This window comes from Microcebus murinus, chromosome 5, assembly GCF_040939455.1.
Source record: "Microcebus murinus isolate Inina chromosome 5, M.murinus_Inina_mat1.0, whole genome shotgun sequence".
Lineage (NCBI taxonomy): Eukaryota > Metazoa > Chordata > Mammalia > Primates > Cheirogaleidae > Microcebus > Microcebus murinus.
The window spans coordinates 31588373-31613943 of record NC_134108.1 but is presented as its reverse complement, the minus strand read 5'-3'; the positions used below and the strand labels follow the sequence as shown (position 1 = coordinate 31613943).

Genomic DNA, 25571 nt, shown 5'->3' with positions numbered 1-25571 from the left:
GAAAGGTGAGTGAGCACTGGGAGGGTGCCACCGTCCTTGGCACTGCGACCTCTTTCTGTGATCATGTTCTCACTGCCTGAGGGTTGGGCTCTGCGCAGAACATACAATGAGAACAGTCATCTCCTCTTTACCCCCAGGCACAGGGAAGGAATCTTTTTTTGAAAAAATGTTATTTTCATGTACCCTTGTCTTTTGGGATCCAGGAAGGGATGACATCAGGAGTTAGCCCATTTGGGTTTTTTTTTGTTTGGTTTTTTTTTTTTTTTTTTGAGAGACAAAGTCTCACTCTGTTGCTTGGGCTAGAGTGCAGTGGTGTCATCACAGATCACTGCAACCTCAAACTCCTGGGCTTAAGGGATCCTCCTGCCTCAGCCTCTTGAGTAGCTGGGACTACAGGTGCACGCCACTGGGCCTTGCTAATTTTTCTATTTTTTGTAAAGATCCCAAAGTATGGGAGTAATCCTAGCACCGTGCCCATTCTTAAGTAGAAGAAAGCCTAACTAAATGAGGTTGCAGCTTCAGCCATTTGGGTTTTTTTTTTAAGTGAAAGGGGCTGGTGTAATTCTGTCACCCAGGCTGGAGTGCAGTGGCATCATCTTAGCTCACTGAAGCCTCAAACTCCTAGGCTCAAGCAGTCCTCCCACCTCAGCCTCCCGAGTAGCTGGGACTACAGGCATGAGACACCGATTCCATTTTAGTATGGTGTCCTGGTGAGTCAGGGCAAAAATTGGCACAAACAGACCTATGAAAAAGAGAAGCATTAAGTTAGTGAATTAGAGCAAATGTGGTGCTGAGGCCTTTTACTGACTGCCTCTAAGTGCACTGTAAACTTTTATTTAGAGATAAAACTCTTTTGCATTTATACATTGAAAGTAATGGTTATTTTATGTCTCCCTAAAATAATGTTGAAAAGTTTGTAACACACTGTCAATCTTTTAGAGTAGTGTCAAAGTTAAAAGGCTTGTCACTGTTTGGTTAACTTTGGGAAGCACACTGGCTACTGGTGGTGGGAGGATTCCCGAGGTGAATGGGACCTAGAGAAACACAAAAACCACCACTCTGTTGGCTGCAGGGTAGTTGGTGGCTAGTGCTTAATTATTAGAACCAACCACTTGCTGTCTGTGGTGTATATGGAGGAAAGGACTGACTCAAACTCACTGGAGGATTCTTGGGGAAGGCTTGTTGGAGGGCAAGGGATTTGAGGTGGACCACGAAGGAATTGGTATGTAGATACTGGGGTGGAATATTCCTGGTCAAGGAAAGCTCTAGCTTGTGTTTTGGCTGACGGGTAGGATGTGTTTGGGGAGTGGCAGCCAGTTTATTCAGTAAATTACTTAACTCTTCTAAGCTTTAGTTGCCCCCTTTGCAAAAGGGATTAATAATAATACCTATCTCATCAGGTGTTGTGAGGATTAAAATAAGTGTTTTAGGAGCAGAAACCAATTTGCAAAAGGTTGAACGATGATAAGGGGTACCAAGCAGAGAAGTTAGGTGCTGAAGGCAAAAGAGGATGATTGCTTGAGATAGAAACCATTTCTAAGGAGGAAATCCTGCATGTTGAGCATCTTGAGCTTGGCTTTTAGGCAGAAGCTAGGAGTCCACTGTGGAGGGAGAGAGTGGAGATTTCCAAGACTATGGATTATGGGTGACCCCAGCTCTCCCAGGAGGGGCTAGTCTTGGGAAGAAATAATCTTTCTCCTCTCAGCCTGGAGAAAAGGAAGAAGTGAAAGGAAAATTTGACAAGAGGGTGATGAGATAGCATTCCCTATATCTGTGCCAACTGGGTGAGCGAAAGGTTTTAAGTTTGAAACAAAATAATATTTAAAATAGCTACTGTGGGAAATGGGATTGGATATGAATTAAGGATGGAAAAGAGAACTAGATGACTCAGCCCAATAAAGCTGGGGTTTCGTAGTAAAGCATGGAGTAACGTAGGCCCTGGAGAGTTTGCATGTGAGGGAGAGTGGGAGAATCGGGTCCTGCCTGATAAATGGGCAGAGTGATGCTCAGGGTTTAGGGAGGGAGAAGCCAAGTGTCCTGTATTTCTTCAAAGAATCTAAACCATTATTGCTTGAAATGAAGAGACTTTGATGTTTTCCTTAAGTAATCATCTTGAAATGTTCCCGTTTGACTCTGCCTGAATCGTGGAGCCCAGCATGTGTGCATTAGTTTTGTTTAGCTTTTGGTCGTGCTTGCTAAAACCAGAATCTCTTTCTTTTCTACCCAAGGGCTTGGCGAAATCACTTAACCTCTTTGATTTCCATAAAGTGAGGATCTTCCCATCTGCTACCTTTATCCTTATATCTTAAACATGTTTTTTTCCCCCACAAATTATTTCTTTGATTTCTGACCGTTTCAAAATACTGTCTAGGTCTGATTGGATTTTAGCAGTCTTTATGAATAATTTGCACTTATATGTGAAATGAACTTTAACAAAACTTTTTGAAGTAGACTTCTTTCATGACATACATAAAAACGTAGAAGAAAGGGAGAGGTACAACAATCAACAGTTTGCCAAACTTTTCACTGTTGTTCCTCATTGTATTTCTTTTTGGTTACATTTCTGCTTTTGAACACTAGATGGGACTAAGAGATGACTTGTTTTTCAATAGTAGCAGAAATTTCACAGCCTTCCAACTTTTGAATGAAGTGTTGTTTGCTTAGTAAGAGTATAAGTAAAATATTCTTTGTTACAGGTGCTTTAAAAAGAAAAAAAAGGAAAGATATAAGTAAAAGAGAAAAAATAGGGATATTTTAATCTTCTCTATTGAAAAGCTAAATGGCTTACTTGTTTATTTTAAATGATAACTTTGATCATTATTTCAATATTAGAAAACCTTATGTAAGATTCTGGTAGCAGGCCGGGCGCGGTGGCTCACGCCTGTAATCCTAGCACTCTGGGAGGCCGAGGCGGGCGGATTGCTCAAGGTCAGGAGTTCAAAACCAGCCTGAGCGAGACCCCGTCTCTACCATAAAAAAATAGAAAGAAACTAATTGGCCAACTAATATATATATAATATAAAAATCAGCCGGGCATGGTGGCTCGTGCCTGTAGTCCCAGCTACTCGGGAGGCTGAGGCAGGAGGATTGCTTGAGCCCAGGAGTTTGAGGTTGCTGTGAGCTAGGCTGATGCCATGGCACTCACTCTAGCCTAGGCAAGAAAGCGAGACTCTGTCTCAAAAAAAAAAAAAAAAAGATTCTGGTAGTTCAGGGATAAGTAGCCATAATATGCCACAGTATTTTCCTAATAGCAGTTTATAGAGAAATCAAATAAAATCAAGGGTAATGTTTAATGTTCTTACTTTAAAATAACCACCAGGAGTCTGACAGATAATTATAAAAACTACTTTATAGTTAGATTGGGAAGAGAAAAAATTTTTTAAATGTCATATATTTGTTATTTTTCTATTTTTAATGAAGCTACATATGAATTAACATCATTCTCTAAAGTAAAGGCAGCGCATCATTAGTAATAATCTATAACCAAAATGATCCCTTAGGAAAAGATTGGGATAGCTGGAAATAGAGCTCCATAGCCTTGTTTAAATAATTTATAACAGAAGCCATCTTAACAAATCGTTTATTAAAATATCCTTTATGAAAATACCTATTCTAAGAAATTTAGTGATTGCCATATAAACTTGGCATTGACCTAGCAGTACTTGTTTTCTTTTCATATTCCTAAAATAATGACATGTACACACCTAACTCTGATATATAGGTTAAGAAAAATATTAATAGTTTGGAGGTAGGGAGGCTCTGAGATAAGTGAATAAAGGAAGAAGCCTTTAATTAAGTTAAAAGATATTTTCTGCTGAAGTAAGTTCTGAGAAAAGTCAACATTTAGTAGTGGTTACACGGACTCCCCATGTGGTACTGAGACTATGCTCTCAGAAAGGTTGGTTTGGAATGTTGTGACTGTGTGTTAATTTCATTGACTTAGAACATTTCTTAACAAGTTCTTTGTTTTTCACTGCTCAGAAGACTTCTTTATTCCCCAGAAACTCCAACCACCTTTCCTGGCTTTCTACCTTCTTGTAAGGTAGAAAGCCAGGAAAGCCTACCCTCCCATCTAGAGGGCTACATTGAGATTTTCTGATCTCAGGGTAATCTCAACAGAACCAGTTAATAGAGCAAGACTGGACTCCTTGGGACCCTTTAATCCAACATTTCCAAAACTATGTTCTACAGAACACTTGTGCTCCCTGTGATGTTGGTAGACTGCAGTGTGTTGTGTGTTGAGATGAATATGTAAAACAAGTGAGGTTGGGAGCAGGGAATCAGATAGTTGTACTAGATATGCATGCTGATAAAGAAGTTTTAGAAAAATACATGTTTGACTGTGGTAAAGATGACAGAGAGGAGAAGAGAGAAGCAGGGAAAAAGAAAGACATACTTTGTCCTAATCCATGGTCTCGGCCATTCTAATGGATAGTGAAATAGCATGTTGGTTTTTGAGGTTCATTAAGTTTCCTGCCTTTGCCCTTTGCCTTTAGAGTTACTGAAAATAATTTTAGCTTGCCTGTGTATACACAGTCCGTTTATTTTTCCATATAATTTTTTATGAATAGAAATTCCAAAATTTTTTTTTTTTTTTTTTTGAGACAGAGTCTCACTTTGTTGCCCAGGCTTGAGTGAGTGCCATGGCGTTAGCCTAGCTCACAGAAACCTCAAACTCCTGGGCTCAAGCAATCCTTCTGCCTCAGCCTCCCAAGTAGCTGGGACTACAGGCATGGGCCACCATGCCCGGCTAATTTTTTTTTTTATATATATATTAGTTAGCCAATTAATTTCTTTCTACTTATAGTAGAGACGGGGTCTCGCTCAGGCTGGTTTCGAACTCCTGACCTCGAGCAATCCGCCCGCCTCAGCCTCCTAGAGTGCTAGGATTACAGGCGTGAGCCACCGCGCCCGGCAGAAATTCCAAATTTTAATGACATTATCTTTTCACTTTTGCTGTATTTGAAGTTACAAAATGTAACAATTTGTGGGGGAAAGAAAACTGCATAATGTCAGATCCATAGGATATTTATCAAATAAAAATATACTTAGTATTAATATATTGGAAGAGTGAAAGATCTTTTGTTTAGCAAATTTTTTTTCCAAATTAAATAGGTTGTAATGAATAGAACTCTGTAAATGTTTATGATCTGTAATTAACTTTTTTGGTTTACTAGCATTTGTGAGTTTATCCTGATAATTGCATTTTTTAAATTTGTATGACTTACAGGTGTGAAGCATCTAGTCCACACATTCATCCAGTTGGTTGGTGTAAAGAACATAGAAGAACCCTTATTACTCCACCAGGTTTGTGTTTATTATGTGTCTAATATTATGCATAGATTTCAGGCGTAGGCCAACTTTTCCTGTGAAGGGCCAGATAGGCTTGGCAGGCCATCCAGTCTCTGTCACAACTACTCAACTCACTTGTAGCGCAAAAGCATAGACAACATGTAAGCAAATGAGCGTGGTTGTGTTACAGTAACACTTTCATTTACAAAAACAGGCAGGCTGGCCTGCAAGCCTTAGTTTGCTTTACCCCTGATGTAACTTCAAGTATATTAAGCATTGGCTTAGTCCATAACAGAATCTCAAATTATGTCTTCTTTGGGGAAAAAAAAAGTTCTGTTTTAAAAGATTTTTCATTTCTCAACTTGAAATTCATTTGTAGACTTTATATTAGTATTCATTTAAATATATTGTCTAACCATAGAATTGAATTCTTTAAGGCTTGGACATGTCTGGAAGAATGGATAAGGGTGAGGCGCAGTTTGTGGATAGAACATGGACTTCTTATGTCAGTGTCTGTCCTGGCCGAAGCACAGTGTTCACATTTAAGTGAGAACTTGAGGGTTTAGATTTTTTTTTTTTTTTACTTAGTTTAGAGCTTACACATTTGCTTTCCCTTTACCTGTTTTGATTTCTGGTTCCAAATTAGATCTTGCACCTTTGTGCTAGTGGTACCTGTCTGTTCTCTGAGCTGTTTGGGTGCTTTGTCTGTATGCTTCTGGCCACAGAGCCTTCTCAGCGTATTCGCTTTTTCTTTAACAGGGGACAGTGTAACAGCTGATAAATAGTGCCCTTGTTTTATGTCATTTTGAGTTCATTTTCATGTGCTAAAGAACAGATTCAGTGGCTTCATTGTAAGCAAGATGGTGTATTTCTGAGCATATCTCACTTAAGGTGCCGTGGCCACTACTGATCTGAAAAGGCAGGGTCGCTAGCTGTCATAAAGCGTCACAGCACGGTAGGTGGTTGCTCATGGGACACCAGACAGGAGCAGTGAAGACCTCCCTTATTACAGAGAAAGATGAGTCCTTGGTTTGCTAGGATGTTTTGTAGATACAACCTGCAGCATAAGTAGCAAAGTCTCAGCTGGGACTTCAGATACTTGTGTCATTCCTTCTAACAGCTGGTTTCATTTTTAGGCTTGTCCCCAAGTCCTTGATGCAGGCTCTCACTTAGGGTGTCCGATCATTTACTCACTGGGGACCAGCCATTCCTGTGACAGCGAGCCAGGTCCCTTCCACTTCCTGAATTTGCTCGTAGGTTAAAGCCTCTGTCCTGACTAACTTACGGGACAGTTTGGAAAATGAAAGGGCGTTGACGTAAATCTTGAAGTGTCAAAGCAAGGTATTAATGGTTTCATGGCCCAGATGTAGTGCTGTCTTGGAAGATTTCTCGTGTTCAGCCCTCCTTGCCATGGATTATAAAATATTAGAGGCTGGTGATTGCATAGTTGCTTCTTTGCCACTACCGCCGTCTAACCTGCTGTGAGGATCCTTTTATATTATTTCCCAATTTGATAACAGTGCTTTTTCCCCCACCACTGTGATTTGGTCATAATCAAAGATCTGGTAAATAAACAATAGCCCAGTGACCAGCAGGTTCCTGGTTATGTACCCTGGGAACAGGTGGGGAAGGCATTATTGCTGACTTCTTATGTGAGGTCGAGAGCCAAATCATCTATCTCTCTCCTTTTATGGACTTTTATAATTCAGCAGAAGAGAAAAAATACAGCTTCTGACAAACTTAAAAAAATACAGAATTTTGTGTGAATAAGTACCAAATTCATAACAGTGTGAATATACTTAATGACACTGAACTGTACACTTAAAAATAAATAAAATGGTAAATTTTATGTTGTATATTTTTACCACAATTTAAAAAAATGTAAACAAACAAAAAACTACCAGATAATGAGACTGGTTTGCTAGGCAAGTGCTGATGTTACTCTTTGCTCCATGACAGAAAAGACACTTTCTCTCATCCCTTTTCTCTAAGGGCAAATAAGGGATGCTAGTCACTGGGTTCCCTCCATCACACCCACCCCCCACCAGCCCTGCAGGCCACCGCCACGTTCCTATTCTCTCTCATGTAGCCTCTTTTTTATTGTTCTTTTTCTGGAACTTAAAATCTTCATGCCTTTTACAATTATGTTTATTTTGACTTATTCAAATTATCCATTCATACATGCTGGATTTTAAGTTTGGAGTGAAATAGAGATAACCACAGTTATCTCTCTTAATAGTTTAATCATTTGTCTATCTTTATCTTTCCTTCGAAGAACCTCTTTGCCGATGGGTATTCACACTCACACATGCATATACCTCAGTTTTATTTAGTAGAATGTTCTGATTTAAATTATTTGAATTGTGCGAGATATGTTCCTTAAAAATATGTCATAAACTGTATATACAGAAATGTGTTTGTGTATTTAACTTTTGAAACACTGTATTTTGAAACAATTTCAGAGTTATAGAAAAGTTGCAAAAATAGTATGGAGCTCATCTATACCCTTGATCAAGAGACTCAGTCAGCTTTGCCAGTTGTCCCAGTGATGTCGTTTCTAGCAATTCTCTTGCAAGGAAAAGTTTTCTCATCTTCCCATTTATTCATTTAATTAGTGTATTTATATTATGTGGACCCATAGATTATCACTGTTTTTATCAAATGAGTTATCCATTACTAGCATTATTTATTTGTCATGTCCAGATTTTTCTCAGATTTTAGCCAATGGCAGCTCCTTTAGGTATATATCAATGTTCTTTTGACATGTTCCTATCATATTTTGAGAACTGCTTACTTTCTGGCACAGCTAGGCTTATCTTGTACTGTCTTTGACCCAACCCTATAGTTTAGCCAGTTCTTCAAGGATCCATGATCTTTTTTAGTAGAGGGTGATGTTTGAAAACTAAGATTTGGATGCCAGCTACACTTATTGCAACTCAGGTGTTGGTGCTTCCAGGCTTTTCCATGGACATAATTAAGAAAAATATATATGTAAATATATATAAAAATTTGTATTTGTCTATTTCCATATCTGTTTATATACATTAAAACCATGAATTTATACTATTAACTCCAATACAAATCCAACACCAGTGACTTCATTCTAGTTTTCCTTTTTGCGTGTTTATACTCCTCAGTTAGTGAGAAACCTGGTTACCATTGTCTCCAGTATATTTGCATATTTTCTCAGTCCCCTTTAAGAAGCAAATTTCCCACCATATTGGGCTACCATAATTCCTGCTTATGCCTACTTAGTGGATTTGAGCTCTGGAGAAAACCAAATGGGGTGGGAAGGAGGAAAGCATAGTTATTTTTACACATTCTATTAATAATTCCATGCTTTGTATGTTTCTTTGTTTGACCTAACAGTATAAAGATATATCTGGGATATTTCACATATTAGTATATATAAATCTGCCACATTCTTTTTAATAAATACTTTCTATTTCATATGTAGTTTTTTTTTGCACATTTTTATACTGAGGATCATTTAACTTATTTTTACATTTTCATATTTACAAACAATTGTGCATTATCTTTGTACACACACATGAGGTTTTCTCAGATTATTAGAAATAAAATTACTAAAGGGTTTTTTTTGTGTGTGTGTGTGTATGTCTGTCTTGTAATACTATCCTTACCTGAGATTATAAATTATACATATTTGTATAAAATTTTCATTTAAAAAGTAGTAGAGAAATAATGATCAAGATGAAAACAGTTTCGCTATTACAGATAATACACAATGTGTGATTATTGTAAAGTTACATGTATATGAACATATTTTCCTAGATTATAATGATATCTCATAATTTTTGTTGGAAAGTTTATTCTCATTATAATTTTTGTTAAACCTCATAAGATTTACATTTTTCTTCCTTTCTTAGGTTATCCAAATGTGAAACATTTTTCTTGGGATAAATACTTAGAAGAAACCAATTCTTTACCTGCTCCTGCAAGAGCTTTCAAAGTGGTAAGATAATACATTTCACACTGTTTGATTAATTTGTGTTGATGATATTATTTATTCATTGAAAATTAAGAACAGAGAGGTATGGTACTATTGAATCAGAATAGGAATGAAAAGAAAACAGGAAGGCAAATAATATGTTTTTGGATTTTTACAATTTTGGAAATCAAAATTGGTACTGGGATTTTTGTTGTTGGCATCTAAAAATACTTTAATTTTGGACTTTAAAGTCTCCTTGGAAAATAATTCTACTCAACATTGTGTGGGGTGAGTTGTTGAAATCTTACAGAAAACATGTTTTTCTAGCTAGATACTCTGAAAGACAGGAAAACAGGACAGGAAAATGTTTTCTGATGAAAGTTATATTTGGTAATTCCTTTGGTTTTGTTTATGGCAAGCCAAGAGGCTGTTTTTTATCTTATTGCTACAAATCAGCATGTTTAATTACCAAACTACAAGATCATCTGCTTTTATTACAATGTCTTTCTAACCCAGGGTCATTATTTCTTATATGTAACATATTAATATTCAAAGTAAGCTTCATTTCTGTACACGGGAAGAATAAGAAGTGAAATATATTTTTTATTTTTTTACATCAAATAGCTTGCTTTGTAATTTATATTTTCCCATACATTTAAAGGAAAAGAAGATATATCAATTACTTAATTTTTAAAAATGTGGCATGATTAGTCTGTCAGAAATAATATTTTCTTTACATGATACTTTTATGTAAAAATTACTAGAATTTTTAATTATAGAATTAATTAGTAGGTATTGTACCAGATGAAGAAGAAAAGAACATCAAAAAATTTTAAGAGCAAAACCATATTATGTGAAGAGAAACTGTGTCAGAGAATGTGCATGATTCCATCTGATAGTAAATTTAGGATTTAAAAAAGAATACTGTTTAGAGTTACGCCATCCATATTTGTGAATTTTTATCTGCCCTCTCTAACTTTAACTTAACTAATACAAAGCAGAGTCTGCAGCTATACTACCCCATCTCATCTAATACAAAGCAGGGCTGCATTACCCTTTGCTTTGAAAGGATAAAATTACCTCAGGACCAATCTACACATCTAGTGCCACATCAGAGAGAAAACTGACATCTCATTAGTTTTTTGGAAAGGATAGACTGTTCTATATCTTTTATATAATTTTCACATTGAATTTTCATAGCAATACTTTTATTATACCCATTTTACAGAAGAGGGACCTGAAGCTCAGAAAATTTAATTAATTTGCCTAACACCATAGCAAACAATCATTCTGCCTTCCACTGCCTGTAACTTTTTCAGAGGTTTACTGGTTTCTTTTGAGTACTGAGGTTGTAGGTAGCTGTAGCTCCCCCTTTCTCATTCCTATTCCTGTACAAATGGTTCCATCTTGTATGTTTTGTTTGCTAATGTTCTTTTTAAAAGATAATCTTCTGCTTTTTGCCCTCATTACCACTTACAATCTTGGTGTCTCATCTCAGCCACTTTAATGTTCTTCCTCTCTCGTTTTAAAAATAAATTTCATGCTTGTTGATTTTTGCCACCTCCAACTAATGAGAAAAATTTCTTGTGTTCCTATAGCTAATCAAATAACTATAAAATTTTAAATTTCATCTTAAGATTGTTGCTTTAACCTTTCTTATTTGCTTCTAATCTAGGCACTTAGTCTTATTCCCCTTGCTTGTGCGTGTGTGCGGGGCTGGTGTTTTTTATTAGGGAGGATGAGGTCCGGTGCCACTCTGTTTAACTTGAGTTTGAAAGGCTGGTTCTCTAAGTAGCTTCTCTATTTCTTATTCTTCTTCTTTGTAACATCAGTTCTACATTCTCTTCCTTTAAATCTCACTATACACAATTTTATGTTCCGGCAGAAACCTCCACATGGATTCCAGAAAAAAATGAAGCTTGAGATTGTAGACAAAAGAAATCCCATGTTTATTAGAGTAGCAACTGTTGCAGACACGGATGATCACCGAATAAAAGTAAGTGTTCTCTATTGTGGTTTGGCTTTGGCTTTTGTTTTAAGATGTTTTGGAAATTTAGAAATTTTAGTAGATATTTAACTTGCAAAGTCCTCTAATTAAATTTAGTACAATCATGGGAATACACAAAGTGTTTAGCCCTGTGCCTTTGTAAGTCAGCATGCATCCAGGTTTTTCCTTTAATCTGCATAAAACGTTTTCTCTTTAATTATGAGTGACTTTTAAATTTTTCCAGTATGTATTTGGAGAAAGAAAGTAGATACAACACCTTAAGGTAATACTCTGTTTAGAAGAAAATACAGTACTTCATTCTCTGATAATATACTCTTTAAAAAAAAAACCAGTTAATTTTTTTTGTGGTATGTGTTAGATATATAGTGTTTTCAGAAGAATATCCTGTCTTTTAATATAGGATAAGTAAAAATAATTTTATAAATGAAATCACATTTTAATTAGAATTAGATTAATAAAAGACAAATACCTCTCATAAAGTAAGCAAATGTTTGGGAAGATGAGTCCAGTTTGTTACATCCTAGTGTGATGAAGTGAAATACAGCAGTTCAGGTAACGATCCAGAAGGCCTGTGCTCTGTTTCTGGCTTCCACATGAACTTAACTATCAAACCAAAACAATACCTGTTCTGCTTACTTTATAGGATTGTTTTGAATTTCTATTAGGAATAATAATAATAGTTATAGTAACAGCAAGACATTATATGTACAAGATGTTTTATAGGGTAACAGTGTTCTCACAGCATTTGACATTTGTGGTCATTGCAGTATGGGAGGTGTATGTTATTATCACTTTTTGATGAGGTGAAGGCATAGAAAGAGTAAATTAATTACTTTAGTAATTACTGGCAATGGCAGAGCTAAATCTCAGTATTAAGCCTATAGGAGTCTAAATTTATTGTCTTCTTTTTTTAAAAAAATTATATCCTCAGCTATCTCTAATGAGATAATATATAACAAGATAAGTTATAAAATAACATGAAAACTACACAAATGTGATATTTCTATAGAATAGAAATTTTAACATTTAATTTGCCATTTTTAAAATTATATAATCATATAACACTCTAGAAAATGTCATAAATACTGCAGGATCTGTGTTAACCTTTTTTCAAGTGTATTTTCTCCTTAACTGTGCTTGGTAGTAATATAAGTCATAAAGCAGAATATTTTAGAACTAGAAGTATTTTTAAAAGTAACCTAGCCTAATAATCAAAAAAAGTATAGAATTAAGCACAATATTATTTTTATAAATCCAATTGCTCAGAATTGAAAAAATACTACTTTTGTTTCGGGTGCATGAAAAGTTTATTGTCACACATGGCTGGTAGGAAGGGAAAGTGTTTCAGCCTTTCTGAAGAGCATTTTTGTGACAGGTTGGTTATCAAAATGTTGTTTTTTCTTTCCTTCAAAAATTTCAGTCCTAGGAATTTATGTTAAGAGAATAACCAAAAGGAATATGCAAAGATAAAAGCTCCAAGGAAAATATAGCAGTAATTTTTATAATATTTAACATGGGGAAAAAATCACAGTAGCTAATGGGTAAAATAATTAACTGTATAACTACATGATGTTAAAATTAAATATTTTACAGGATTATTGAATATCAGCAAGTGAAAAATTAGGATTTAACATCATATACAATTATATTCTGTTTTTAAAAGAATATATACATAAGCAATTCTGGAAAGAAACATACCAAGCTAATGACAGTGCTTCTCTCAGGGTGCTGGGACTATAAATGATTACATTTTTAATTGTTTGGTTTTAGGAACATATATTACTTTTGTAATAAAAGAATTTAGATTAGTGCTCTGATTTCACATGTGAGAAGATTTTGGCCCAAACAGGTCAAATACACTGATAAGGGTGATTCAGTTAGTTAATGGGAAGAGTAGACTAAAACCCAGCTCTTAACTGCCAGCTGAATTATCTTTCTAATACAACATCCTGGTCAATCTTTAACACCCCAGAAAGAGCTGGGTATGAGGTGTACCACTGATGGCCATCTTTTCATAATTACTATTAACAGAATGAATTTTATAGCTGAAGATAAACCACTAACCAAACATCTGTGTGTTTATGAAGTCCACAAAAGGTTTCTAAACAGGTAACAGTGACTGTTTCAGAATTCATCAGAGGCTTCTGAGAATATAAAAAGCTTGCAACAGTAGGAGTTTTTCTAATAAATGGGAGATTATACAGCAGGAATGCTCATTTTTCTTTTTTAAGAAGGAGGAAGAGGAAAATAAAGACTAAGTTACTATTATTGCTTATAGTATTTTAAGTTTTTCAGGCATAAAAATCAACTCTTAAGTAAACTAAACTTTTAAAATTATAATATATTTTACACCTTGAGCTATTATAGTAAAAATTTTAAAACTTTTGTCTATTTTATCAGTTACTGTGGGAAGAAAAATGGCCAGAATGTTTTTGCTCTCTTTATGTTTTTGGTGACAGTTTAAGAACGGTCAGCTTTTAGCTGTTGCTTAGGACATTTTATCTCTAAAATATTGTCTATATTGTGCCATTTCTCAATTCATCAATGATTTTTTTGCTTCATGTTATGGTAGTTCAGGATTTAGATCTTGCCATCTGCACTTCCCCTTACCCTTTCAGTAGTTACTTCACATTGGTTGTTTTTTTCCCCCCATCTTTCATATTCTTGTTACGAGTAAGTAAATCTTATTCACTGCTGAGCCAAGTGGCCTTTTCCTTATAACTTTTGTTTTTCCAGGAGTCAATAATTTGTTCATAGTTTGGTTTTTTAGTTTATGGTCTTATTCGATTTTTACAAATGTTCCAATAGATCTGATGTATCTTTGAGTCAAAAGCTTGAGTATATTTTTCAACATTCTATCTGTATCTTCTTTTTTCTTGAACTCTTTTTCTCACACTCAGTGGCCACCTATTCCAGTCTGGATGGATATACTCTAAGCCTGTACAGGGCTTTTATCAGAGACTTTCTTTGATGACAGACTGGGTTGTATTTTGCTTTCCTGGGTCACGTACTTTGTTTTTTTCTTAGTGCATTATCTTATCTTGCTGAAACACATCTTTTCATGTCTTCTGTGGGGTTTTGAATCCAGGATTAATTAATTTCTGAGTTTGAGAAAGTGGATTCATTACAAAACACATTATTTTGAGCCTGTATTTATGTACTTTTAATAACCGCATATTACTCTATCCTATGAATATACCATAATTTATTTAACTTGTCTCTTGATAATGGACACTCTGGTTACTTCTAATTGTTTTCTACTACAATGAGTTATTAAGATTATGAAGCCAAAGATAATTGACTTTATAGAGGTAATTCAACTTTAAATGTTGAATGTTTGCCAAATAACTTTCCAGAAATATCTCACCAGTTAACACTCCTGTCAACAGACTATGAGAATGCCCATTTAATCTAATACTTAGCAGTTGTAGGAATCACCAAAATGTGAGTATTTTTGGCAGACAGGAGAATAATTGCATCTTTTGATTTTAATTTGCACTTTTTTTAGTTATAGGTGAAATTGATTGTCCTTTCATATGTTTACTAGTCATTTATATTTATTTTCTCGATAATGAGCCATATGTATCTGTTTTCCATCTTTCTACTGGGGTTTTCATCTTTTTGAATTGATATTTTTATAAATTGAGATAAGGAGTTCCTTGCCATGTATGTAGCCCTTGTGTCTTTCAGGTTTATTGTGGGTCTTCCATCTTGCTTAATGATAATATTTGCCATACTGAAGTTTTAACTTTTTGTATAATCAAATTGATCAGTCTTTTCCTTTGTAAGTTTTGAATTTGATGTCTTAAGTTACAAAAGCTATGTCACTCTGTGATTACATATAAGTTCGTGCATTCTTCTAGAATGTTTGTTGTTCACTTTTTAATGTTTGAATTTTTCATCTGTCTGGCATGTATTGTCTTGTAAGGAGTGAGAGATTCACAGACTTTAAAAAAGAAATCTAACTGGCAAACTTGATTTAAAAGTAAAATATGTAAAGCATTTTAGTACACCCTTTCATCCTAAATAAAAAAATAGGTAACACCTAAAAGACATGTAGTGGATACCTAGTAGCCTTCACTAGAAGACCAAATGTCCCTTCTTCACATGGTGGCCAATAAAGATGGTAGCACTGAATGCTTTAAAATAAAACATGTCTTTGAGAGATATTGTAATTATTTATGAGAAAGCCAGTGATACTTAAAAATGCATTTGATGGAGAGATATTTTGTATATTGAAGGCTTTTCTGGTAGGGCATTGAATTTGTTTTTTTTAAAATATATATAAAAAACTTTTTCAGCACAATTCTAGGAACTTGACATTTACTTGGAATGGCCTGCTCTCCTCTCCTGCCTTTCCACTGTCAACCTCCCAACTGTCTTCCCTCCCTTTCCTGGAATTTTTAATTACTACAGTAATATTTATTGGGTGTTTGATATTGATTGTATGAAGATGTTATAACACAGCTCTTGTACTCAAGTTGCTCACAACTGAGTGAGTATTAAATCTTTTATAAAAGTTAGAAGAGAATGAAAATGGTTATGCTGTGGGCAGAACTTTTACTGTAGGGATTTTTGTGAGTGTTACTTCATACTATATTATTTTCGTTGTGTTATCCAGGTTCACTTTGATGGCTGGAATAGTTGCTATGATTACTGGATAGATGCAGACTCTCCTGATATTCACCCTGTGGGCTGGTGTTCAAAAACCGGACATGCTCTGCAGCCTCCTTTGAGTAAGGGACACAAGGACAACTTAAATAAATGTTTCCATTTTGTTATGTAGCATGCTTAATATTTCATCTTTCCCTCCTCCCTTCTCCTTCTTTCTCTACTGTACATTTCTTCTCTACATAATCTTTTTCCTTTTACTATATTTTTCAATTTAATTACCATAGTCACAAAAATATATAAAAAAAATGCAGTGCCTGAAAAAGTGTATATAGACTTTCTCTCACTTCTATTGAGAAGTAAACATCACCTTTTAAAATTAGTACTGAATTTTCGGAAGACAATTTTCGAGACTTTCAAAATTTATCACATCAATATCAGTAGTGTAGTAGTGATTTTATACTATAGCTTTGCAAAATGTTACCGTTGGGAGAAACTGGGCAAAGTGTAAAAGAGATCTCCCTCTATACTATTACTTACAACTTCATGTGAATCTATAAATATTTCAATAAAAATTTCAGTTAAATTCAGTGAAAAGGGTACATTAGGAACTTAGTGCACCATGATCGGAATTTTGAAGGAAAATGTATACATCATAGGAAAAAAATGAAGGAAATACAATAAATTATAGTCAGGTTTTTTAAAAATGTAGTGTACTTTCCCGGTCTAGTGGCTTTACTTCTGGATGCTACATGCAAACTGCATAAACATTGCAGCATGTTTAAAATAACAAAACTTCCAAGTAAATATTGGTTAAATAAATTATGGTGCATTATACTATAGATACTATGTAACAGTCATAAAGAATATTAACATCACAAAGGAAACATTTGTAAGACAAGTTAAAACTCAAAGAATGTTTCAGAACAATACAGAGCTATGTCGCCTCTTTTATGTGGCAAAATAAAACAAAACTGATTGTATCTGAATGCTTAGAACGATATCCAGGAGGATACACATTAGCTTCAGTGGTCAGGATGAGGGAGGGTCTGAAATGTAGAAGGAAGTGCATATAAAGAGCACATAAGGGATCTGGAACATTAGTATGGACTCTGCTGTAGTATTGGAAGTTTTCATAGTATGTGAGTATTCATGTGTTAATTATGTTATTTACTTTATAAAAATTGTTTGCATTTTCTCATTAATTTACATTTAGTTATCTTGAATAGTATTAGATCAAAGTCTACCATTTCACTATTGGAGAAAAATAAGCAAATAGTGTGAACAAAGTCATAGGGAAAACCCTTTAGAAGTAGAGACTTTTCAAGATATTTTTTCATTTTTACAGGATCTACTCTTTCTTTTTATATATGTTGGTTCAAAAATTGAATTTTTAGGGAGTTTCTTCTTCCTTATTCTGATCTCAAGACATTTGACTCTTACAGCTTTTTCTTAACATTTTGCCCCTTTTTCTTCTTTTGTTGTCTTCTCGTAGGCCCCTTGGAATTAATGGAAGCTTCAGAACATGGTGGGTGCTCGACCCCAGGATGTAAAGGGATTGGCCATTTTAAGAAAGCAAGGCATCTGGGCCCGCACAGGTAAGTGGTGACTGCCACTCACATGAGGATTTCTTACGTGGTCAAATACAGGGTGCCTATCCCATATGTATAAAATAATGACTTCCATGTATACTAAACTGATGTGAACTGATTTTAAATTCAGATCCATAAGAAATGTGGTTACCATGGTGACCATGTAAAAATGAAGGGAATATCTATAGTTAAATCTTCCTGGGAGAAAATGCATTCACAATTTAAAGTAGATTTACTCTGTGTGGCTTTTCTTGGCAACCTGACTAGGTTTAGTTATTTTGAGTCGACCCTTAATAATGAGAAGAGAGGAGGCCCTGTTGAAAACATTTGATAGAATATTATATGATTAGGTGACTCAATAATTTGAATAATGAGAGATGAGAGCGTTGTGGATTAGCAGCAGAGATCACAAAAAGCACAATATAAATAGTCAAACATGAGACTGCATTGGTCAGAGAAGCATTTTTTTAATATTTTTCTCTTACTCGTAGGTAACTTAAAAAAGAAACCCAATTTATTTGAAATTTGATGTATTGTTTAGGTGATTTGGGGGTGTTTTGTCAACACTAAAAAATATTACTGAAATAATAAGAAATTCTTGTGATATAACTGGGATTTATAAGGAACAAAAGCATCACCTATTTTAGGTGTATTTTAAAATAATAAATACCAGTATAATAATAAATACCAGTATAAAATAATAAATGTCAGTATAATGTTCTAACTATGTGTTAATAGGATTGCCTGGTAAGAACAATGATTCCTTGTTTGTCTAGTTTGTACAGGTTGTGAATCTAGGTTTTAAAAAATGTGAAGATTGCTTTACCTGTTCCTGGAAGAGTTATTTCTAGAAGAGTTAATAGGAATTGCAGAATTGGTGTGATTATTTTCATCTGGATATAGTTTCCTCTTTCTTTCATCTCTGCAACCTCAAATCCTGCTTATCTCCCTTTTGCAACACTTCTCCCTAGTTTTTATGAGGTTCAGTTTGTTCCAGAGTAAAAAGTCTGAGCATAGACAGGATGATTCCATTTGCAAATATCCATTTAAAAATCCTTTTCATTGTTTGTATGACTGCAAACCAAAAGTTATATGATTAATTTAAACTTAAAGTTAAAAATGCTATATCTTGGAATTTATTAAATATTGCCTAGTGAAGGCAGCTGGATTATTTTTCAGATACTATATAAGTCCAAATGCCAGAAATAATTCATGAGCATGCTAAATTTACATTATTAGTTTGTTTTGTGTTGCTATAGAAGAACACCATAGAGACTGTTGTGTTCTGTTAAATATTTATTTATGTATTTATTTATGAATTTATGATTGAATGAATGAGATGAGGTTTGGTTTATCACTCAGGCTGAAGTGCAGTGGTGCGATCATAGCTCACTGCAGCCTCAAATTCCTCAGCTCAAGTGATCCTCTTGGCTCAGCCTCCTGTTTAGCTGGGACTACAGACACACCCCACTATACCCAGCTATTTTTTACTTAATTTTATTTTTTTAGAGACAGGGTCTTGCTGTGCTGCCCAGGCTGGTCTCGAAGTCTTGGCTTCAAGTGATCCTCCTGCCTCAGCCTCCTAAGTCACTAGGATTGCAGGAGTGAGCCACCATGCCTGGCTTGGGTAGTTTATAAAGACAAGAAATGGATTTCTCACAGTTCTGGAGGCTGGATAGTCCAAGACTGAGGGGCCGGCATCTAGTGAGGGCCCTTCTTACTGCAGCATCCCACAGGGGGAGGGCAAGAGAGTGCATGCAAGAGAGCAAGTGAGGGCCAAACTCACTTTTATAACAACCCACTCTGGTGATAATGAACCACTCTTGAGATAACATTAATCCATCTATGAGAGTGGGGCCCAATCACCTCTTAACGGTCTCACCTCAGTACTATCACAATGGCAATAAATTTCAGCATGAGTTGTGGAGGGGACATTCAAATCATGACAATAATATACTCAGAAATTCATTCAGTAAGTATTTTTGAGCAGCAGATTTTTCAATAAGAATAAGATTTATTGAGCATTTATTTACTGTGTATGAGACACTGCTCCAATTGCTCTATATGTATTGGACAGCCTTCAAACAACCCTATCACATAAGAACGGGGTTTCCCCCCCTAGTTTTTGATGAGGCCACCATGGCACTGGAGAGGTGAGTGACTGGCCTCACTTAACAGCTGATGATAGGGGAGCCCAGCCGAGCTCACGGGTCTGTGCTCTGGACCTCTGCCCTCTAACTGCCCCCCAGGCTGTGCTCCACGAGGTAGTCACGGACCAACCTTGAGAGAACTCATGGACTGATGGAACTATAAAAGCTGTACATAATTTAGTTAAAATATAAGACACAAAATTAATAACTAATATTGGAACTTTGACACAGGTTCCTTTCTACTGTACAATCCATAAACATTGCACTAAAGGCACTTTGCTAAAATTGTGAAGGAAGAGAACATAGAAATTCTTAAGATAAGTGAATACTGACAGTACATTGTTGGGGTACAGTTGAAAGCTTAACATTTTTTAATTTTTTTTTTTTTTTTTTTTTTGGTCTTCTGGGAGGATGACACACCTTACGGCAATGTCTGTGGTGTCTTTGGGACTGCTTCAGGGCTGAGGGAAGAGGTTCGCCTTTCGCAGCAAGGTCTGCGGTGACAGTCGTTCCCCTCCCTGGTGGCCCGGCTGTTCATCAGGACCACCTTTCCCCAAGGGTGCAGGTGGACCCCTGAGGGTCCCTCAGCTGGGCTGTACCCATTTCACCAAGTGTCAGGGGTTATCTTTGGGGCATTTCTTCATGGATCCAGTGTTGTGCTTGTTAAGAGAAAGATTCATGAAAAGAGTTAATGGAGAAATATGGTAGAGAAACTCTTTTAGGATAATTGGAGCTATAATAGAGAATTACTCATTTTCTTGGAAGGAGAGGCAGAAGTACATACACCTTATGGCTTAAAAGACAAGCATTGAGTAAGAAGCCATGTTCCTTTTCTTGTCAAATAGAGGGCATAATTAAGCAGATTCTGTGCCTTGGGAAGAGCTGTTGATTGATAAGGGTCTCTGGACAGAGAGGTATAATTCACAGAACTTGTGGGAGGTCCCAACTTCTGCCCAAGTGCTATCTTGCCTACTCCTCAGCCTTCGAACTGGGTTTTCTTAGACATGCGATCCTATTTACAACACTCAAAGCTCTTTTTCTGGCATGATATTAATCCTTAACAGGCACAGCCTGTTTTCCATTTCATTAGTAGACTTGAGGAATAGCTTGCCACATCCTGGATATTCTTGGAAAGGTTCATTTCACTGGCGTTTATTTTTGCTCTTACTGAGAATGTTGTGTTTAGGAAGACATAATGAGAAAATTCTCTTTGGATTAATTTACTGAGAAACTACATATATTACAACATGCGTTCTTTGCTTAGATAACAAGGAAACTTTCTCTTGTAGCAAGAATAATCAGTTTTATGAACATATAAGCAAAAGACTTTTTGACTAGCATTTGTTGTTACTTTCTCTGAAGATTGCTGTAGTTGGATTTGATCTAATTAATAAGTGTTAGAATTAGAATGTGTTTCTGAACAATGACATTTGAGAATGTGACTCTTGTTTTAATGTTGAAATATAAATGATCAGTGAAAGAGTTGGATCTCTAGGGATATTCGGTAGCCAGATTGCTAAATTCTTTTTCTATAGCAAGAGAGGATTAATATTGGTTGTTCCGTGGTGTTTGCCTTTGTCAATTGGCCAACTGAGAGGTTGGGAATGGGAAGAGATTAAAGGAAAACTTAAGTGTTTATGTGAAAGTAGATATTCTACATATCTAGTGCCTTTAGGAGTAAGTTTGTTCTACGTGAGGTTTTTATCTTGGAAAAATAAAGCAAGAAAAGAACAAAACAGAGGGTATTTCCAGCAATCTCTAAAGGATATTTATGAAGTCTATGGGATATTTTAAACCATGAGAACTCTGGATGTGCATCTGCAAGCTGTCCTTTAGTCCTTTTTCATGTTAGGGACAGGATTAGCTACAGATTGAAATATAAATATATATATATATATATATATATATATATATATAAATTTTTTTTCTAGGACATTAGGCATAGATCTGGACCCAGAGACAGGAATGTTCTATGAGGGAACCTCCTTCTTTGGAGGGCAGTAGCTGTTGAATAAAGGGAATTAAATAGCTTGTGACCATCCTGGGATCCCCTTAGGGACAGATCTATTCCATTGATCAATCTCTTTCTCTCTCCCACCTCTACCACCAACCCTACAATAATGTCTTAAGCATTTCTTTCTTGAAGTTGATTATTCCTAGACATACTCACAGAGAGAGTCCTTCAGTGACCATTATTCAGTTCCAAAGATTGCAGTGGATTGCTTCTTAAAATCTAGTGCAAAGACATATTTTCTTTCAGAATATTACTTATGCTTGAACGATAAAATATTTCTTAGCATATGTTTAATGATACATACACACATATATAAATGTGTATAATATAATTAGGTGAATTTTGGAATTTTATATTCTGTAGCCTGTCATTTTGATTGGAAGAAGTTTAAGTATGGTCTAATGGAAATGTTCTTTTTTTTCCCTTTTAATCTGTTAGTGCTGCCAACTGTCCCTATTCAGAAATCAATTTGAATAAAGACCGTATTTTCCCTGATCGCTTAAGTGGTGAGATGCCTCCAGCCAGTCCATCATTTCCAAGAAATAAAAGGACGGACACAAATGAAAGCTCTTCATCACCAGAAATCAGGTAATTAAAGCGATAATATTAGAATTATTTAAAAGCACTCTGATTGAAAGAGGTTTCTATCTTAGATGTTTTGTGTTCTGTGGCAATGTTTTCTTATATATTGTTAAAAATGTACCTAATTTAATGTGAAATGATGGTATGGATCGGTACTTGGACTTTTTTTTTTAATTAGGGTTTATAAATGCATGTCCAAATAAGGCAGAGTTTTCTCTTACTTTTTTTTTTCTGTTTTTTTTTCTTTTTTCTGCCCCTGCACCCTCCACTTGTTCTTCTTTTATTTGAAACTGCTTGGTATTTGAGGCTTAAAGATTCCAGCCATTTTTACTGCATGCCAGTTCATATTTCTGTATGAATTAATCAATACTTATATGGAGCCAACTTTTATTAGAAAGGTGGCAGACTCCTTATGAAAACTGGACATTATTTCTTTTTAGTGCTAATTTTATTCCACATACTTGCACATACAATATTTCATTTAATTGTTAATATGTTAATTGTATTATAAGCTCAGCCATTTAGTTTTGATTTCACTTGTAGAGTTGAGTTGGAACGTTTAACCACAGTGAATTATTAAATAAAGAACCAAGTTGGTTTGATATATTTTTAAGTAAGTGCTCCATGCCCTTATATTAACAGAAGATAAAGAAAGCAGAAAAAGATGCTTCTTGATGCTTAGGTTTTGGGGTCTCTTTTATAAAGTATTTTGGAATCTAAAACAACATAATTCTTTATATTTTATAACTTCCATTATTTGGGAGAAACCAGGTAGACATTTGAATTAATAAATATGCTTCTAAATTCACAGAAATGTTATCAGAGTAATAACATTTAGAGTCAAGTATCATTATCCTTATAATGACTATCCTTACAGGAAAGCATTTTGCCCTATGGATGGGGTGAGGGGGAACTACTTCTTTAGTTATTAACAGCAGTGGTGATTTTTAAAATTTTCTTTTTTTTTCTTTTTTTTTTTTTGAGACAGAGTCTTGCTCTATTGCCCAGGCTGGAGTGCAGTGGCATCATCATAGCTCACTGCAACCTCAAACTTTTGTGCTCAAGTGATCCTCTTGCCTCAGCCTCCTGGGTAGTTGGAACTATAAGCTCATGTCACTATTTTTCTGGATTGTTTTTTTTTTTATGGAGATGAGGTCTTGCTCTTGTTCAGGCTGGTCTCAAACTCCTGGCCTCAAGTGATCCTCTCTCCTTGCCCTCCCAAATTGCCAGGATTACAGATGTGAGCCACTGAGCCTGACCAGATTTTTAAAATTCTTGAAACCATGACAAATATAACATAAACCCATTTATCAAATCACAGCACCCCAAAATGAGAATTGCTTGAAGAAATTTAACTTTAAAGCAAATAAAAATTAGCAATTTACCTAGCAGTAATTATAGACACAGAGTTCATTGACTAAAAAGGTGTTAAGATTACCTAGAGTTTAGATTTCAAAAGCTAAGATATTGTTTAAAATATCAACAGAATACTCCAAGGGCTGGCAGGTGCCTCTCTTGGGCTTTTCAATAACTGGGCTCCTGGCCAGATTCCTGGGGCCAGAGTCTCCTCACAGCACAAAGGGGTGGTTGGTTTGGATTATTTCTTGGGTTCCCTTTTAGCTCTAAATTCCATGTAAGAATGCAGTAGTTTTTATGGCAGAGTGGGTCATTCCAACGTTCAGTCTTCTCTTTGGATGTGGTCAGGGTTCTTCCTCGTGCTCATCATTTGTGACTAAAGAAACAATCTCAGATATTTTAAGTTTTCTATAGTAACCCATTGCACGTTTCATATCTTAATCTTTTTAAAATTATATGTGTTTTTATCCTGTACCATCATTTGAGTCAGTCAATTCTGCCTGCCATTACTCTTCCTTTTTTTCCCCCTACTTTTTTTGTACATTTTCTGCAAAAATGAGTAGGTTCTAAAAGACCCGTCCTCTCTCTAGGAATTCAGCCAAAGCCTGTACTTACTGAGACCCTGAATTGACTGTCAATTAGGATTGTCAACTGTAGTGTCCACAGTAGAATGAAATGTGTGGCCCTGCCATATGTCACCATGTGTGTGTACAAAGCGGTACTTGAACTTATCAGCTGAGCCTGCCTGCTGCCGCTTCCCCTGTTGCTGGCCCCAGGAGTCCAGCAGGGAATGAAAATGTCTGAAGCAGCCCGTTTGCTAGTGGTCTTAGAAATCTTCTCCCACCCGTCTCCTCCCCATCCTAGAAGCTCCATCTTCCACCCTAACTCATGTTTCCCCAAGAGGACAGAGAGCATTTCTATCTTCTTCTCTTTGGTCTCTTCTTATAAACCATGACTTTGAGTGTAACCCAAGGCTGGAACTGATATCTTCTAAAGGTAAAAAAAAAAAAAGTCTTTCCACTTGTTTCCCAGTGGGTTTCCCTTTTTTCAGGAAAATCCTGAGCATGTTACATGATTACCAGTATTACATTTCAAATTGTGTATGTATGAATGATTTAGTTTCAGAGTGTCTCATTTTATTATTATGAATGGTCAGAGGTGTCCATATCTGTCTCCTGGGAGGATCCTGGCAGAGCGGCAGGGACCTGCCTTTGGCCTGAGGTCAGCCAGGACTGAGACGCAGTGGTAGGACTCAGCTGGAAGTGTCTGGGGAGGACTTACACCTCTCCATAGAAACCCCGGAGCCTTGCTCTTGAGGGTTCAGGGCTGAAGTCTCTGTGCAGGTGCTCATTTGCTTTAATTCCATCTTCTTGACTCTCACTTTCTGTACCAGCTTTGGCCAGAGCTGTGGTTTTAATATGTAGGAAATGTAAAAGAGCTATAACTTAGACTTTTCAACTGTTTATATAGAATTCTATATTTCTTCTTATTTCTTCCCACATAAGCAAGAAGCAGAGCAATACATCAACAGCATACTGAGAAGCCAAAGAATAAAAAAAGATGAGGAAGATTCTGAGCTTTCTGCTTAAAAAGAATTTAATCACTTAAAACCTAGAGGTAGTAGATAATCCCATATTTCTTAATTTCTGACAGAGAAGTAAAACTAAATGAAAATAAAGTATTACTGATATATTAAAAATAGTTATTAAGCATTTTCTAGGTGCTATACTAGGTATTATACGAGGATGATTCTTGTTTGTTCTAGGTATTTTCCTCTAATGTTATTTTCCTGAGTAAACACTGTCAGTGATGCAAACCTTTTTGTGTTTAATACTTTCTTAGTTACAGTTTAAGATACATTAACCAGTGAGAGACACAGATACTTTAGATGTAGAAAGTTGATAGAAATAAACTGGGGATCTAACTTTAATGCTTTGCTTTATGCCATCGTTCTCCAAGCATGGCCATCTGGTCTCTTATGTAGCTCCTAATATTAGTTATTTCTCTGATGTAGACC

The 25571-nt window shown here is 35.7% G+C and overlaps 1 protein-coding gene across 9 annotated transcripts in view; it reads left to right on the top strand.

Annotated features, from left to right (window-relative positions):
- Nucleotides 1–25571, top strand: part of L3MBTL3 (L3MBTL histone methyl-lysine binding protein 3) — a 108098-nt gene that overhangs the window by 54633 nt on the left and 27894 nt on the right. For all 9 annotated transcript variants that reach the window (XM_012736588.3, XM_012736587.3, XM_012736585.3 and 6 more), the window contains 6 exons: nucleotides 5231–5307; nucleotides 9180–9265; nucleotides 11127–11237; nucleotides 15871–15985; nucleotides 17356–17458; nucleotides 22055–22204. In XM_012736588.3, coding sequence (XP_012592042.1) covers nucleotides 5231–5307; nucleotides 9180–9265; nucleotides 11127–11237; nucleotides 15871–15985; nucleotides 17356–17458; nucleotides 22055–22204 — 642 coding nt within the window. The remainder of the gene's footprint in view (nucleotides 1–5230; nucleotides 5308–9179; nucleotides 9266–11126; nucleotides 11238–15870; nucleotides 15986–17355; nucleotides 17459–22054; nucleotides 22205–25571) is intronic.